This window comes from Python bivittatus, unplaced genomic scaffold (assembly GCF_059951505.1).
Source record: "Python bivittatus isolate LINGU-HERP-01145 unplaced genomic scaffold, Pbiv_v1 ctg000480_np1212, whole genome shotgun sequence".
Taxonomy (NCBI): domain Eukaryota; kingdom Metazoa; phylum Chordata; class Lepidosauria; order Squamata; family Pythonidae; genus Python; species Python bivittatus.
In genome coordinates, this window is record NW_028277075.1 from 9072753 (window position 1) to 9087590 (window position 14838).

Consider the following 14838-nt stretch of genomic DNA (forward strand, 5'->3'; position numbering starts at 1 on the left):
TATCACAGTTCAAAAGCAAGCAAATCCTTGAATTCCAAAAATAATTCCAAGTCCCCCACACTTTGCAGATATCAGTTTCCCCAAATGAAACAGTTGTGCATCCCTAAAGTAGAAGTAAGTTCCAATTAATTTAGTGATGTTTAATCCCAAATAAGATTTTAACCTTCAGTGATTTTTATTGCATATATAACTTTTAATGAATTTCAGTCACAATGAACATTATTGGGGTAGAAATATTTGACCTCTTTTCAATTAATTCTGTGTCACCCTGAATCTCAAATCTACCTGTAGAGGATGGAGAAGTTAGGGAGCGTGATGAAATCAGACATGACAGGCGAAAAGAAAGGCAGCATGACCGGAATCTTTCCAGAGCAGCCCCTGACAAAAGGTAAAATTGTTCAGCTAATATATAATGTAACTGACGCTTTTCCTTTTACAAGAAAAAAAATACTTGTAGTGCATGCAGATCTAAAACAATCGGCCTCATAACTATTCTGTCAGATTGTACTTTTTTGCCAGAATTATCCATTATGTAGTGCGGGTAATCTCTTCAGAAATTTATGTATGTATGTATTTATTTATGCAAGCAATTTATATGGCCTCCCAACTCACAATGACTCCGGGCAGCTTACAAGAATAAAAATCCCAAATACAAAGCCCAGTACACCCCCCACCCCCAGCAACAATAACACATTTACACTAGCCATTTGATGGGCTCCTTATCGACCTGGGATCTTCAGGCCCGCTGCCAAAACCATGGCTTCAGGGCCTCAAATGTCTCAACATTTGTCTCAGATGTTGAGACAATATTACCAGTTGTACTTCAAGTGATACAGAGAAACCAAGAGTCTGTATAGCATTTAATTATTACTTCATTACATATCCCAAAGGAAGGACATTGGATAAATCCCCCACACTACTGTAAGATATAAATGAATTTTGGAATTAGCACTTTGATATAAAACCTTTCATGCTTTTGTCCAAAGAAAGAGCAGGACTAAAGTGCATTATGAACATAAAACCTGTAAATAGCATCCTATAGATGTTTCCTTTGATTATTTTCATTTTTCACCCTTTATATTTACCAACCTTATCTTGATTTTTATTTTTTTTAATCTATAAAGGATTGATTTTAAGATCAGCTAGAAAAAAATCAAATTTGTTTGAAATAATTTCCCTATTTGCAATTCACCTATTTCCTGATTAATAAACACTTTAATTGGTTATTAGAAACATTAATACATGCTGATTTGCATCTAAATACAAAATTATGGGGAACATAATCTACAACCTCTAGTAATATACCTCAGGCCAACGTTTGTAGAAGATATAAGCCAAGTGACACACTTTAATACAAGACAATTATATGGGCAAAGTAATTTTTGTATTTTAACAAGTCAGTGCTAATTTCCCCCAGAAGATCAAATATATTCTAGATTGTAGCTAGCATCATTCTGCAGGAAGAATAGCAAGAATAGGTGAATGGGTTCTTTCTTCCTATGTATCTCCTGACTCTTTTCTCCAGAGTAGATTTGGAGCCCTGGAAAGATTGAAGAGAAGAGAAAATGAAATCCCATAGCTCCAGTCTGATCATTTTGCAATATAGCCCTTTGCCCATTCAGAATAAAGATAAGTGAGGCTAAGTGTTAATAATTGACATTATTGTAACCTAGAAATGTATAATACTGTTAAATTCAGATCAAAACTACAGAGGAATGAGAACAGAGATATTAGTGAAGTCATTGCATTGGGTGTTCCTAACCCTCGGACATCCAACGAAATTCAGTATGACCAGAGACTCTTCAACCAAAGTAAGGTAAGGAACTTCATAAGTATATGGAACAGAAAATTGTAGTTTCTCTATCTGATAAAGAATATAAACATTTTTTAAAAGTATAATTGATCTATTGGTATACTGAGCACCTTAAATTTAATTCTCCAGGTAATTTGCTGTTTGAGCCTTTGTGTGTAATTCTGGTTAGCGTTTGCAGAATTGGATAATACGTGTATATACAAATGAACATTTCTAGTGTTGGGAATTATACCTTTATTATAAAATATACTGCAGACATAGGAAAAAGTAAGTTCTCGGGATGCTGTTTCTACAGTGAAGGAGCACCCACCATGTACTGTTGGAAAATACTATTGACTGACAGGCAGTGGGTTCCTATGAAAGCACACACTATGCCTTGGGATTTTATTTATTTTTCAAATTTATATGTGCTGCCCATCTCACTATACAAGTGACTCATTCTAGAACACGGTTGAAAGGGAGTACAGATAGTCCTTGCTTAATGACCCTAATTGGAACCAGCAGCTCCACCACTAAGCAAAGTGATCGCTAAGTGGGAAATCATGTGACCACAACTGTGCTTTCCAGCTGGAAAGAGACAAGTTAGTTTTACACCTTCAGCTTTTGTTTGCTTCCTAACCACTCCCCACCCCTTGGAATGCTCGAGTGCATGCTTACTGTCTTGTACGCATTGAAAGCAGTGTGATCACACAGCAGCCTGGGACTGGGAGCCACAGGCGTGCTACACAAACAGGCTACTCTCTTGAAATCCCTTTGTCTCCAATCTGTCCACTCGGGCGGGGGGAGAGAAAGCAAGTGATTTCTTTAGGCAATCTCTCCTTTGCCTTACCCTTCTTCCCCCCACCCTGCAGAGCAGAGAGATTGGAGATGGATTTCAAGAGAGTATCCTGTTTGCTCTTCTACACATCAAAAGCAATGCGATTGCACTGGCAGCAGGAAAGGGTTGTTTTTGCTTGTTGGAAGCTGACTGTGAAGCTCACAAACGGCAATTTTGTGATCACGGGACACTGTGACTGTTATAAATGTGCACCAGTTGCCAAGCGCCCAAATCACAATCATGTGACCAAGGGTACAGCATGACAGCCGCAACTTCGAGGACCCATTGTAAGTCTTCTTTTTCAGTGCTGTTGTAACTTCGAACGGTCACTGAGGGGCTTGGAAAGCGAGGACTACCTGTTTATGTTAATGAAATCTAGATAGCTGCCACTTATATCCATGATTTCTGTTCCTAGTTTCTGTGACCTTGGAATGCAGCTTTTGGTCGCCTTCTACATAATTTCCATTTATATACTTGAACACAGCTATTATGCCTCCACCCAGTCTTCTTTTCTTCAGACTGGACATCCAAAGTTCCTTCTACCTGCCCTTCTCTGAACTTTTTCTCATGTCTTCATATCCTTTGGGAAATGGTCTCATCAGTGCTAAATAGAAAGAAATAATGACCTCACACAAAAGTTTTTTCTAATGCAACCCAGAACCACATTAGCCATTCTAGTAACTGTCTCACACTGTTGATTCACCTTCAGTTGTTGTGAGTGACTATACCCAAGCCCTTCTCAGATGTAGTGTTTCCAAGTTATAAATTCCCCACCTTGTATCTGCACCCTACATTTTTTCTCCCTAAATGGAATACCTTACATTTCTCCATGTTAAACATTTTGTTCCTCTTGGGTGCCTTCCAACTTGTTGAGATTAGACTGCAATCTCATTCTGTCACCCTGAGCACTGGCCAGGTCTTCCAATTTTGTGTCATCCATACATTTGATAAGCAGCCCATTAGTCCCATCATGAATAAAAATATTGAATAATACTGGACCCAAGACATTGTGGAACCACACTGGTTATTGCTGTCCAACAATGTAAAGTCCTTACTGCTGATTTCCAGAGTGTTATTTGCCAGTCACTTGCAGACTCCCTTTTCTGTACACTATCCAAACTTCAAGAGTTGACAATGAGAGTAACATGTGGAACCTTGTCAAAAACTTTGCTGAAATTAAGCTTCTCTCCCTCACCCACATCTTACACTGTTCCTATGTTTTGCCTTTTTTTCATAGTCACTGTAAGAGCAAAAGCGATTGAAACAGTGAAAAAGGAAGGCTTGTCAAATGTATAGCTCTAATGACTTTCTAGTTCTCCCAGCGAACGTTACTGTTTTAACTTTTAATAACAATCCATTTAATCAAGTCGATAGGTCAATATAAATGTTGGCTTTTGAGATGGAACTTCTGGAATTTGTTACTTGTTATCCTAAGTATGTGAACTATTCCTAGGGTATGGACAGTGGCTTTGCAGGAGGAGAAGATGAAATTTATAACGTCTATGATCAGCCCTGGAGAAGCGGCAAAGACATGGCCCAAAATATATACAGACCAAGTAAAAATGTGGATAAGGACATGTATGGTGATGATTTGGAGGCAAGAATAAAAACTACTAACAGGTAGGGAAATTAATGTGAACCTCAATGAGTGGACTTCTACAAGAAATATACTACATTTCCTGCTTTCTTGCCTCTTACAGGTTTGTTCCTGATAAGGAATTTTCTGGCTCAGATCGTAGACAAAGAGGAAGAGAAGGACCAGTTCAATTTGAGGAGGATCCTTTTGGTCTAGACAAATTCTTGGAGGAGGCAAAACAGCATGGGGGCTCTAAAAGACCTTCTGATAGCAACCGTCCTAAAGAACATGATCATGAAGGCAAAAAGAGAAGGAAAGAGTAAAAAACTGATCTCTCTCTGGCCACTGAGACTGAATTCAGTACTTTATGCTTTTAACTATATGCTCCGTGCTGAAAATAACGCACCATGAGTGTTCAAAGGCAACATTTCCCTATGGAATAGAGAAGGAAGGAAAAAGCAGACCTCTGAATAACATAGGTTCTGTATCTTGGTTTCTAAGTATGTTCATCCTCTTTGTTTCAACAGAGAAGGATGTCTTAATTTGAAATATGCCACTTGATTTATTCTTTACTTAAAAATGTTTATTCTAGGTATATTCTCTTGTACATAATTTTCTCTATTTCTATGTATTGTACTTGAAAAAGGGAAGGGTACTAATTCATTTGCTCTGATGTGACTATATAGTTCCACTAAACCTTAAAGAAGCAGCTGCACACATTTAATTAAGATGAATATATACATACCAAAATTTATTTTAGTTTCTTTACATAGCAATGAAATAAAGTATCCTTCTTTTTAATTGGTGTTAGCAACTATTTCATCTGGCTGTTTTTTCTTCTCTTGACGTTTAACTTCAAGCTGAGGGGTTTAAGACAAAAAAGAACTGAACTTAATACCCATTTTCAATTTTTTTTAACTAGAATAAATATCTGAGCTATATATTAGTGCTATTTCCATCAAGTTAAATAATACAGTCTGCATTATCTATGCAGATTACAACTGTATACCTTTCAGACATCCATACACATTGAATTAAGCTACCCACATAGCAGTGTATTAAGTCCTTTTAATTAGAGGTGCACATGATATGGAAAATGTATCTTGTCCCAGGTACAGAAGAAACCATGGCTCTGGAGTTTATAAGACCTATCCCAGGTGGGTCATGATCCTCCCAATATTTGGAGCTGCTTTGTTGTAGGTTTCAGCCAAGACAAATTTTGGACTGTCTTGCAGGACAAGCAGAGGAAGGCTGCTGCACTCTGCTCCTCCTTTCCCTTTGTCACACTTACACGTTCCTTCCTCTGATCATTGAAACACCAGCACCTTCCTCTCCTTTGGGTGCTGCAACCACCTTATGTGAATTCAAGCATAACATCCCCCAGCCAGTCCACCAGCCCTTTACACCAACTATCCCAGTCTTCCTTCCCTTTGCTGTTGCCTTGTGTCACTGATGGCTTTTCTTTTTCCTTGCTGTCTCCCATCTCAGAACATACATTTTGATTTTGGTCTGGAACAGTCCATGCACAAAATGTTTTGCACATCCTGCTTTTAATTGTTACTTCTTAATTGTAGATCTGGGGGGGGTTTTGAATGTTGTATAAATAACAGAATAATGAAGCTTTTTTTTGAAAGAGAGGCACATGATATATCTTAAAATTAATTGTCAAAGAACTGAAATTACCTGTCTTCCATCAAAAATATGATCTTTCAACAAAGCGTTACTGCGACCCTCTTCTGTAGCAAATCCAATCCAGCCAAAGCCTTTATGGAACCCTGTTTCTACATTCTGAACATTCAAGAGAATACATTAGTTGATCCAGATATCTGAATAAAATTTCTATTTTACATTGGAGACTGTATTCATGGTTAGTTACAAATTATTTTATCTGTTAGGTAGACTAGAAACCATTTTCCAGTATGCAAGAACTAATTTGACAGAAACTGCCTTATGGAACAATAGTTTTAGGGAGAGTGGTGTTGGTAATTATTTTATTTTTCTTGTATTTACTGGTATGTATTGGAATACGGAAAACTAAAGTATACTGCATTACCTGAAAGTAAGCCCCAGTCCAATTCTGCATACTTTTGAATAGTTGTGTGTATGATTGCACTATGTTAATAAAGGATTTTAAAATATTAGTCAGGCAACATGATGTACTTGACTGTTCACTCAAACTTATATATTACTACAATTTTTGTGCTGCTCCATTCCAGAGATTCTACGTGGTTTATGGTATTAATAAGATTACAATTGTATTCATTTTTTAATTTTTAAACAGATGCATAATTTGCGGCACAATACCTGAAATTATATACTAGGTCCTATTAACTCTGGGGGAGTTCAGAACAATGTGCACTTATCCTATTAATCAGTGGAAGTCAGATTACTCAAGGGCGACTAAACTGTGTCTATGATCACTAAGAAAGGCAGACAAATCACTGTATTTTCCTTTTAAAGCAGTGATAAACAAGACTCTTCTCCATGTTCATGTGGATTGTGTATCTGTACCAAATATAGCACTACAAAAAGTGTTGGTATGCAGGTATAATTGTAAAAGCTAAAGCAAAGATTTCAGCTTTAAAAAACTATGCATATACCAAAAAGTAAATGAATATTTATGCTTTATTTTATACAAAGCAGCATAATATTCTGTATAAAGTATTTTGATACACTTCTCATTCCAGAACACCTTAGTTATAACAATGACAAAATCTTTCCAGAAAAAGTAAAAATAGGATAAAAACCCATTAAAATATCAGGACTGCATTCTTGATAGTGAACAATTTCTATTAGCTGGTAAGAGAGAGGGAAATTATTTTGTTTGAATTATTCCAAATCTGAACCATGGAAGGAGACAGAAGTAAAAAATTTTATATGAGCAGAAGTCTGCTTGAATGCCCTGGATCTCATCCCTTACATTTATATTAAAACTGTAATCATAAAGGTAGAACTGAAATGTAGCATCCACAGCAAAGGATAATTGCTATCACTAGACAAACCTTCATGCCTTTATAAAGAATAGCTTTTTTTTTCCGAGCTAGGAAAAAAAAAATTACTAGTAAAAATAAGAAATAATTCAGCCTCATCAATCTGGTGCCCTACAGATATGTTGAACTACAGTTCTCATAATCCCAGCAACATGGCTAAAAAGTAAAGCCTAAAAGAAACTCTGCAAGCTCAGTATTATGGACGGTACAGTAGTGATGAAAAGTTTGTGAATCCTTATTGTCCATAATCTTGCAATATTGTGAACTACGGTGTTGTCAGAGCTTCAACTAAGAACTATTAAAATATGAAGGGATTCTGGTTAAACAGCACAAAACAGTATGCTGCAGCATATCCACTGAACAAACTCAGCCAATATTTTCACTGTGATTGTTGGAAAAATTAACTAGAATAATCAGCTGTCTTAGAAGGTCAGACGAAATTGACCCCAAATTGAGTCAGATGTTCCACTATCAGATGACAGTGATGTGAGTTTGAAACAACTTGTTGGTTGTTACTATCAAAATTTGCTATTCATTAGCACAGCTTTGTAGAAGTGAATCATACCTGATCAAAAGATCTCTACAAACCTCTTTTGTCTCTTGTGAAGGCAGAAAAGGCTACAGATCTGTTGCTAAAAACTCTGGTTTGCATCATTACACTGTCAAACAGATTGTACAAATGGAGAAAATGCAATAGCATTTTTACTCTTTCTATTTTGTAATCCAACAAAAATCACTCTTAACAGCAAGACAAGCAATACTCTAGGAAATTGCAAAGAACCACATGGCAATGGCAAAGGATCTATAGGCCACTCTTTCATTGTCTAATGTTACTTTGATGTGTGTACCACAAGAAAAACACTGAATAAAAGTGGTATACATGGGAGAATACTAAGGAAGCCACTACTCTCCAGAAAGCACACTGGCAAACTTTAGACGAAGCCACCTGAATGGTCCGGTAGGCTATTAAAACAATGTTTTATATACAGATGAGATTAAGATGGAATTTTGCAGCCTCAAGATGTGGACAATTTGCAATTGCTAAGGGAAGAATAGATTTTAGACTGCATTGAATAGCAAATTATACAAGAAAATGGCAGAATATCTGTAAACTAAAGCTTAAGTGAGCGAGGGTCAAAAAGCACAATACTAAATATGCAAGTAAATCTGCAACAGAATAACTGAAGCAAAAGAAATTACAACTTTTGGAATCAAAGCCCTAATCTAATCCAACTGAAATATGCTGATGTAAGCAGTTCAAAGAAGACAGCCTAGATATATAAATGAGTTGAAGAAATTCTGTAAAAAAGAATGGTCAAAATATCCCCAAGCCACTGAACAGCACTGATCAACAGGTACCTAAAACATTTGGTTATAGTCACTGATGCTAAACACCAGTTACTAAACCTAACATTTCACATACTTTTTCCAACAAATAATGTAAATGTGGGTTCAATATATTCAATAAATACATCACATGTTACACTACTTTGTGTCCTTCTCATTTAACCCTATTCTCTTTGTCTATTAAACTCAGCTGAGGTTTGCACCACATTGTACATCACAGTACTGCAGGATTACGGATAGTTTTAAAGAATTCACAAACTTTTAACCACTTATATTAAAATACCCTAGAGCAGTGTTGCTTAACCTTTTTTCTCTCAGGACCCCTTCCCACTTTTAAAAATTATGGAGGACTCCAAAAGAACTTTTGTTTGTATGGGTTATATTTATCAATATTTACCATATTAAAAATTAAAGTTGATGCATTCATTACAGCTACTGCTTCTCATGATTTTTTGATGGGATTTTAATACTGTATTATTTTTCAACATAGGCTGGCAAATAATTTTGATTTCAGGGACCCCTAGACGGTTTTGGGGGACCCCCAATGGTCCTAGGACCACACTTTAAGAAACACTGCCCTAGAGTGTTGCATTATAACACCCCATCACATGCTAGGCATTTCTGTTAGTGCAGACTAGTAAAATCAGTTGTACGCTAACAAGGAAGCTAGCATGGAAAAGTACCAGCAACAACCTGGGGAAAAGCCTCAAATTTCAGGAGGCAAGCCCCCGCAGCTTGTCACGTGCTCAATCGGAGCACATGATCCCTTGCGCTTCATGTATTACCATATATAGTCATGGGCTTGTATTAGGTAGTGTGACGTATATATGCTTAACCCAGCCCTCTGATGTATTAACCCAGCCCTCTGATGTACTCAATAAAAGAGGTTTCCAGACTCCGGTCTGGGCGCTCTCACCCCCCTCGAAGGAGAATCAGTTTGGTGTCTTCTTTCCCCTCACTCGTGGGAGGCCCGCAGTAACTGCGTGAATGTTACACTAGAGGACATCAGGTTAGAGAAAACTGCCAGAAAGCCTTTATAAATGTCATGCCTACCTATCTATTAATCTATAATTTTGACATATAGGAAGGGATGACTCTACCTGACAATATCAGACCACTGCTCAAATACAATTTGAATGATATTTTTTACTTTGGATGCAATCATTTAATGACTATGATACTTACAAATGGCAGGATGCATTTCTTCACAGGTCCAAACTGAGCAAAATATTCTCTTAGTTCATCTTAAAAAAAAATGGCAGGAGATCAATAAGGTATAGATCATTTAGATGCACTTCACATTTCAGGGAGTCAGGAACAAACTAATTTCTAATAGCCATCTTCTCAATTGGTGGGTGGGCTATTGTGGGCTAAAGAAATGGCAGCATTCTGAGGAGCAGGGTCTAGTCACCCTAAATTTCTCACAATCCCTTGGGATGATAATATATTACAGGCATTTGAGGGAAATGGGTGACTAAATTTAACTGTTTGGTGCTGCTCAGAATGTTAGGCTTCAAATTTCAGAAGTTCTACAAGACAGTAGCAATGGCAATGGGCATTCTGGGAAACCACATCCTCTAATTGCTCAAAACATATGCTCAAACTAGCACCCAAAAATTATACAGCATTGATTGATTACATTTTCAACCTGCCTAATAATAGCTCTCTCTGATCAATTTTATAAAACAAAAAAGATTAAGATAGCAGCTTTTAATTCAAATAAAATTCAGATTAAACAGTTGACAGTCCCTAGATGGGAGAGGATTACTTTGCTCCTCTATGCATATAACTGTACACGAAGAAGAAAAAGTATCGTAAAATGCTTTTAAAAGAAGCAAGCATATATAGTCAGCATAATCAATACAGGAAAAAAAAATCAGATTCAAATTCAAATTAACTATGACACTCACTGACTGGGCTCATACAATTTACCCATAATTAAGTGAAATTAACCCAATCTTCTGGGCTCGCATGACACAGTGAACCATAAGTATTCACACTGGTTGTCTACAAATAACATTCTAGACTAACACATGGTTGGCTGGTTTGCGGTTCCCTATGTCACATAATTGCAGTTATTCTATGCTGTATATCTAGGATCCAATCTTTACATCACCATTTATCCCAGAAATAATGGACACAAAACCAAAACAAGCACACCACATAGGGCTGAAAGTGTTGTTTGAATTAGATTTCCGAAATGAAGAAGTCTGCATTAATTCCCTCCTACGTTGTAATTCGCACAGGAACCTACACAGTATCGGCCGCAATGCCTGTGTCTCGGGCAAATCAAAATTGCCTCCGAAGCAATTTCCACTCTAATTACTTATAGCACCTTATCACTAAACCATTGATATGGTGATATAAAGCCTATCTCCCTTAGTGATATATTGCCAGCGCGATAGCTGAACGAAGCTATAAGCCGCTATAAACCCCCTAGTATACAAACGGCCATGTGTTTAACGCTTTCACATGGGCTCTTTGCGTAATCTTCCCTTGACGGCCGTCGTCTAACTGGGGCCTCGATAAGAAGACAAGAGGGATCGCAGACAAAATCCGCAGCATCTCCTCAAGGCAAGAGAAATTGGAAAGGAAGAAGTCAAGCCGCCACTGCGATAAGGAGGTAGGAAAAATCCACTCCGGCCTCACCTCCTCTTCACACGAAATAAGTTGGAATCCCATGCCCAGTAAGAGAGAGCGCACTCGGATATACCCCTACCCTCCGGCGGAACAAAAGCTTCGGTCACCCAAACTTCAAACAGGGGCAGACCCTAATATCACCCCGTGACCATCAGAAGAAAACGCATCTTCTTTCACTCACTCTCCTCCATGTTCCAGGGTATTCGCCTAACGAAGACCTCGAACACCCGCCGAGAAACACCCCTCATCGCCATCTTAAAATGAGGGACGGACGACCTTGGCCGGCTGAGGCGGCTCCAAACCAATGGGAGGCGAGTTTCCGCCGCTTCGGCTGAGCGCGTCCAAGGTCACGCTTTGCGTTAAGATGGCGGCGGCCACGCGGGAGGAAGATGCGTTCCGTCGCCTCTTTCGTTTCTATCGGCGGTGGGAGGGGTCGGATCCTACCGGGGTGATTGACTTCTCGAAGCCAGCTAGGCGGCAGGTAAGACCGAGGGCGCCTTCCGCTTCTTCGCCGTCGCGGATCCCACCGGTCTCCGCTGCCAGGAACTTTTTTGCATCTTCCTCTTGAGAGACCCTCCCCTTTTCTGCCGCACGTGCTGCGCGGTTTTTCTGATTCGGCGGATTAGGTTCCCGAGCGAATATCGGCGTGAAGGCTTCGTAGTAACAATCTGGGGAAGGTCTCCACTTGACAAACAGTGAAATTTGATCGCGAGAGAAGACTTCCTTGGCCAGTGCCAGACGTTCTCAGTTTCTGTGCTCCCTCCCGTGCAGCATTTAGCAAAATATTGACCGTATTTGCCTCTGCTAAATGAAACCATTGTTTACTAGTCACGGTGACAGCACTGAGGACGAAACAGTTCACATTATAGTTAACATAAATGATGTTTAAAAGTGTCCCGGTAGAATTTGCCTGTTAAGTCGCTGGTTCAAAACCTGGTAGAAACTTAAAAAAAAAAAAAAAAAACTAGTATGGTTTAACGGTTTAGGCATTAGACTAAGAACAGGAAGACCAGATTTTAATCGACCCTCAGCCACAGAAACTCGGTGATTTGGCGCCAGTCGCTGCCTGTCAGTCAAACCTACCTCACAGGGTTATTGTTGTGGAAAAAATAGGAAGAGGGCGTCCTGCGTATGCCACCCTAAACTCCTGAATGTAATGGGATGTAAATCTAATAAATATAAAGGCCTGAATCAATAATGGAGTTGGGTTTCAAATTTAAGGTTTATTGTGGGAGCCTAGTCATTGTAGGTAGTAATAACCTGGTATGGAAAAACTATGATATTTCAAGGGCTTTTTCTTCAGATACTGTTTCATTTATTGCTTAGACCTCTGGGGTTAATAGTGCTTTATAGAGATTGATCAGAGTACATCTACTCATATTAAGTGAAACGAAGTGGTAGAATTCTGGCTTGTAATACTTTGTCAGGGGTTTCTAAAACTTTCGCCATCACACCTCCCTTTAGTATAATCTTAATGTACACAGCTCCCCTAAAAATCCAAACATCAAAATGAGCAGTGGAAGCAAAACAATGAAACTTTGGGAAAGGTGGATTTGTTGTAACCATGTAACTAAAAGGCTCTTCACACCTCCCCTGGATTCTGTCTGCACCTCCCCAAGGGAGGTACACCTCACAGTTTGGGAAAGCTTGCTTTATGTCATCTTTTAATTATCTGCCAGTTTAATGAAAGAAAATATTCTCTGATAATTTACTAAACATTTGGTTTAGTATTAATTGGGATAATTAAAATATAAGAAATTACTAGGGACCACAAAGAAAGTAAAAACTCACTAATTTTAAATACTCCTACAAATATATTGTAAGTGGCATTTCTATCCCACCTTTGTAGCGCACATGGAGCTTCCTTGTCTTTTACATTATACTGACAGCTAACCTGTGACAAAGGATTGACCAAGTGTAGCCTCAGATGACCTAAAGAACCTTATATTCTAGTGCCAATTTGAGTATTGGTCCCCTTTATACCAGTCCAGTACTCACCACTACATCTCACTGGATCAGGGAAAGGGAAATCTTGTCAACAGGAACAGTGTAATCTAACAGAATTCTGTAGAGCCTACTTTATCAGATGCATTTTACAGGATAGTATGCTCTTGCTCATGAAAATTTATGCATTTACCAAAATGGACTAGTTAATTGCCAATTAATTTATCTTTAAATAAGAGGAAGATTTAAATTTGCTGAGAACATAGACAAGGATGTGTTTTTGTTTTGCTTTGTTTTGTTTCTTCAGACTACTGTTCCTCAGGAAGTTGTCTTAAATTTGTCTATTTCAGGGAAATACAGTGATGTTATATTAATTTAGCTAAAGTCACAGGATAATCTGTTAAGCTGGACCAAATCACCATAGATATTGTTCAGGGAGGAGGGTAGTATAAAACAATAGTCTTCAATTTTTCATTTAAGTCTCAACGATCATTTTGTTAAAGGACCTGAAACTCACTATGAGAGAAACAGAAAGCTCCCTTTCTCTAACTAGTGATACTCTAGACTGTTTCTCATGGCCAACAGCACCTCTGTATATGCTCACCTGCAGCACCAAAGTCCCACTTTTAACCAATAGTCCCCTCTCTGCAGTGTCAGTAGGGGTCTTTCCTACCAACTTTAGTGGGGAACTGCCACCCTTTTCTTTCTAGATGGTGCAATGCTACCACAAGCACATTCAAATAAAGATTGATTGCTCTGCCATTCTTCTCTGCTTGCTCTCCTGTGCATGGTTGTGGGGAGATGAGCTATGTTCTTCTCAGGGTCTTTGTCTTTCTACATACCACCAGTAATACATGTGTCACTGGTTGAGGACTATTGATATAAAATGCATTTCATGAAAGGAATGGCTAAAATGATGATACCTGGTCCAGTGCTGCTTGTGGGCAGCTAGTTTAGAACAATAACTCAAGGAAAGCATAGGTTTATTAAATCTGGATACCATTTTTTTCTGCCAATTCAGTGATGCCTGATAAACATCATAGTACATATCCAAATGTGTTCTGGTCTGGCCTCTTTTTTCCTTTATTCATAGAAGCCTGCTTTCTCACATGGAAGTGTGATCAAGAGAAGCATGTTTCCTTAAAAAAACAAAATAAGAGAGAATTATGTTTTCAAACAAGGCACTTGATGAAAATAATATATCAAATTTATTTTTTTTTTAATAGAATTCACTATCTCTTTCATCCTTTTGCTAATGATAGACATGATAGACTAGGATATATCTAACACTGGTCATCTTCCACTATCGTAGATGTAGCAGACTTAACCAATTCTTCTTAAACCCCCAATGTCTTCCAATTTTCAACTAAAAGGATGGAAAACTGAAACTGATTTAGGAGAATGTGGTGAACAAGGAATAGTTACTGGAACAAGTGAAAATCCACTTGAGTAACATATGGAACAAAATGATCTCTTTCTGTTCATGAACTGCTGGGATCTTAACCCTTTGGTGGACAATATAAGACTGTATGCCCTGATTATCACCCTGATCAAACAGAACCAAATATTTGTTTTAATATAGGGTTCTAGATAATTTTATCCTTGTGCTGTTGATTATCTTCAGAGAGAATACTGCATTGTAAACATTCACTTGTGTGCTATACTTGTACCATAATCTTTGTCCATGGAAGATTGTGCTTCCTTTTATGAC

General features: G+C 38.2%; 3 protein-coding genes across 3 annotated transcripts in view; 2 read left to right on the plus strand and 1 right to left on the minus strand.

Moving 5' to 3' along the window:
• Window positions 1-6234, plus strand: part of SNW1 (SNW domain containing 1) — a 27131-nt gene extending 20897 nt beyond the window's left edge. Inside the window, exons 11-14 of the mRNA XM_088145274.1 lie at window positions 292-388; window positions 1699-1816; window positions 4084-4250; window positions 4331-6234. Of these exons, the coding sequence (XP_088001400.1) occupies window positions 292-388; window positions 1699-1816; window positions 4084-4250; window positions 4331-4529 (581 nt within the window). The 3' untranslated portion in view covers window positions 4530-6234. The remainder of the gene's footprint in view (window positions 1-291; window positions 389-1698; window positions 1817-4083; window positions 4251-4330) is intronic.
• On the minus strand, window positions 4926-11586 carry SLIRP (SRA stem-loop interacting RNA binding protein). Its single transcript, XM_015888632.3, has 4 exons — window positions 11365-11586; window positions 9729-9787; window positions 5890-5994; window positions 4926-5066 (listed from the first exon to the last, which is right to left on the minus strand). The coding sequence occupies exons 1-4, from the start codon at window positions 11435-11437 to the stop codon at window positions 5004-5006; spliced, it is 300 nt and encodes a 99-aa protein (XP_015744118.1). The 5' UTR covers window positions 11438-11586; the 3' UTR covers window positions 4926-5003.
• Window positions 11534-14838, plus strand: part of ALKBH1 (alkB homolog 1, histone H2A dioxygenase) — a 25455-nt gene continuing 22150 nt past the window's right edge. The window contains exon 1 of the mRNA XM_007431342.3: window positions 11534-11664. Coding sequence (XP_007431404.2) covers window positions 11548-11664 — 117 coding nt within the window. The 5' untranslated portion in view covers window positions 11534-11547. The remainder of the gene's footprint in view (window positions 11665-14838) is intronic.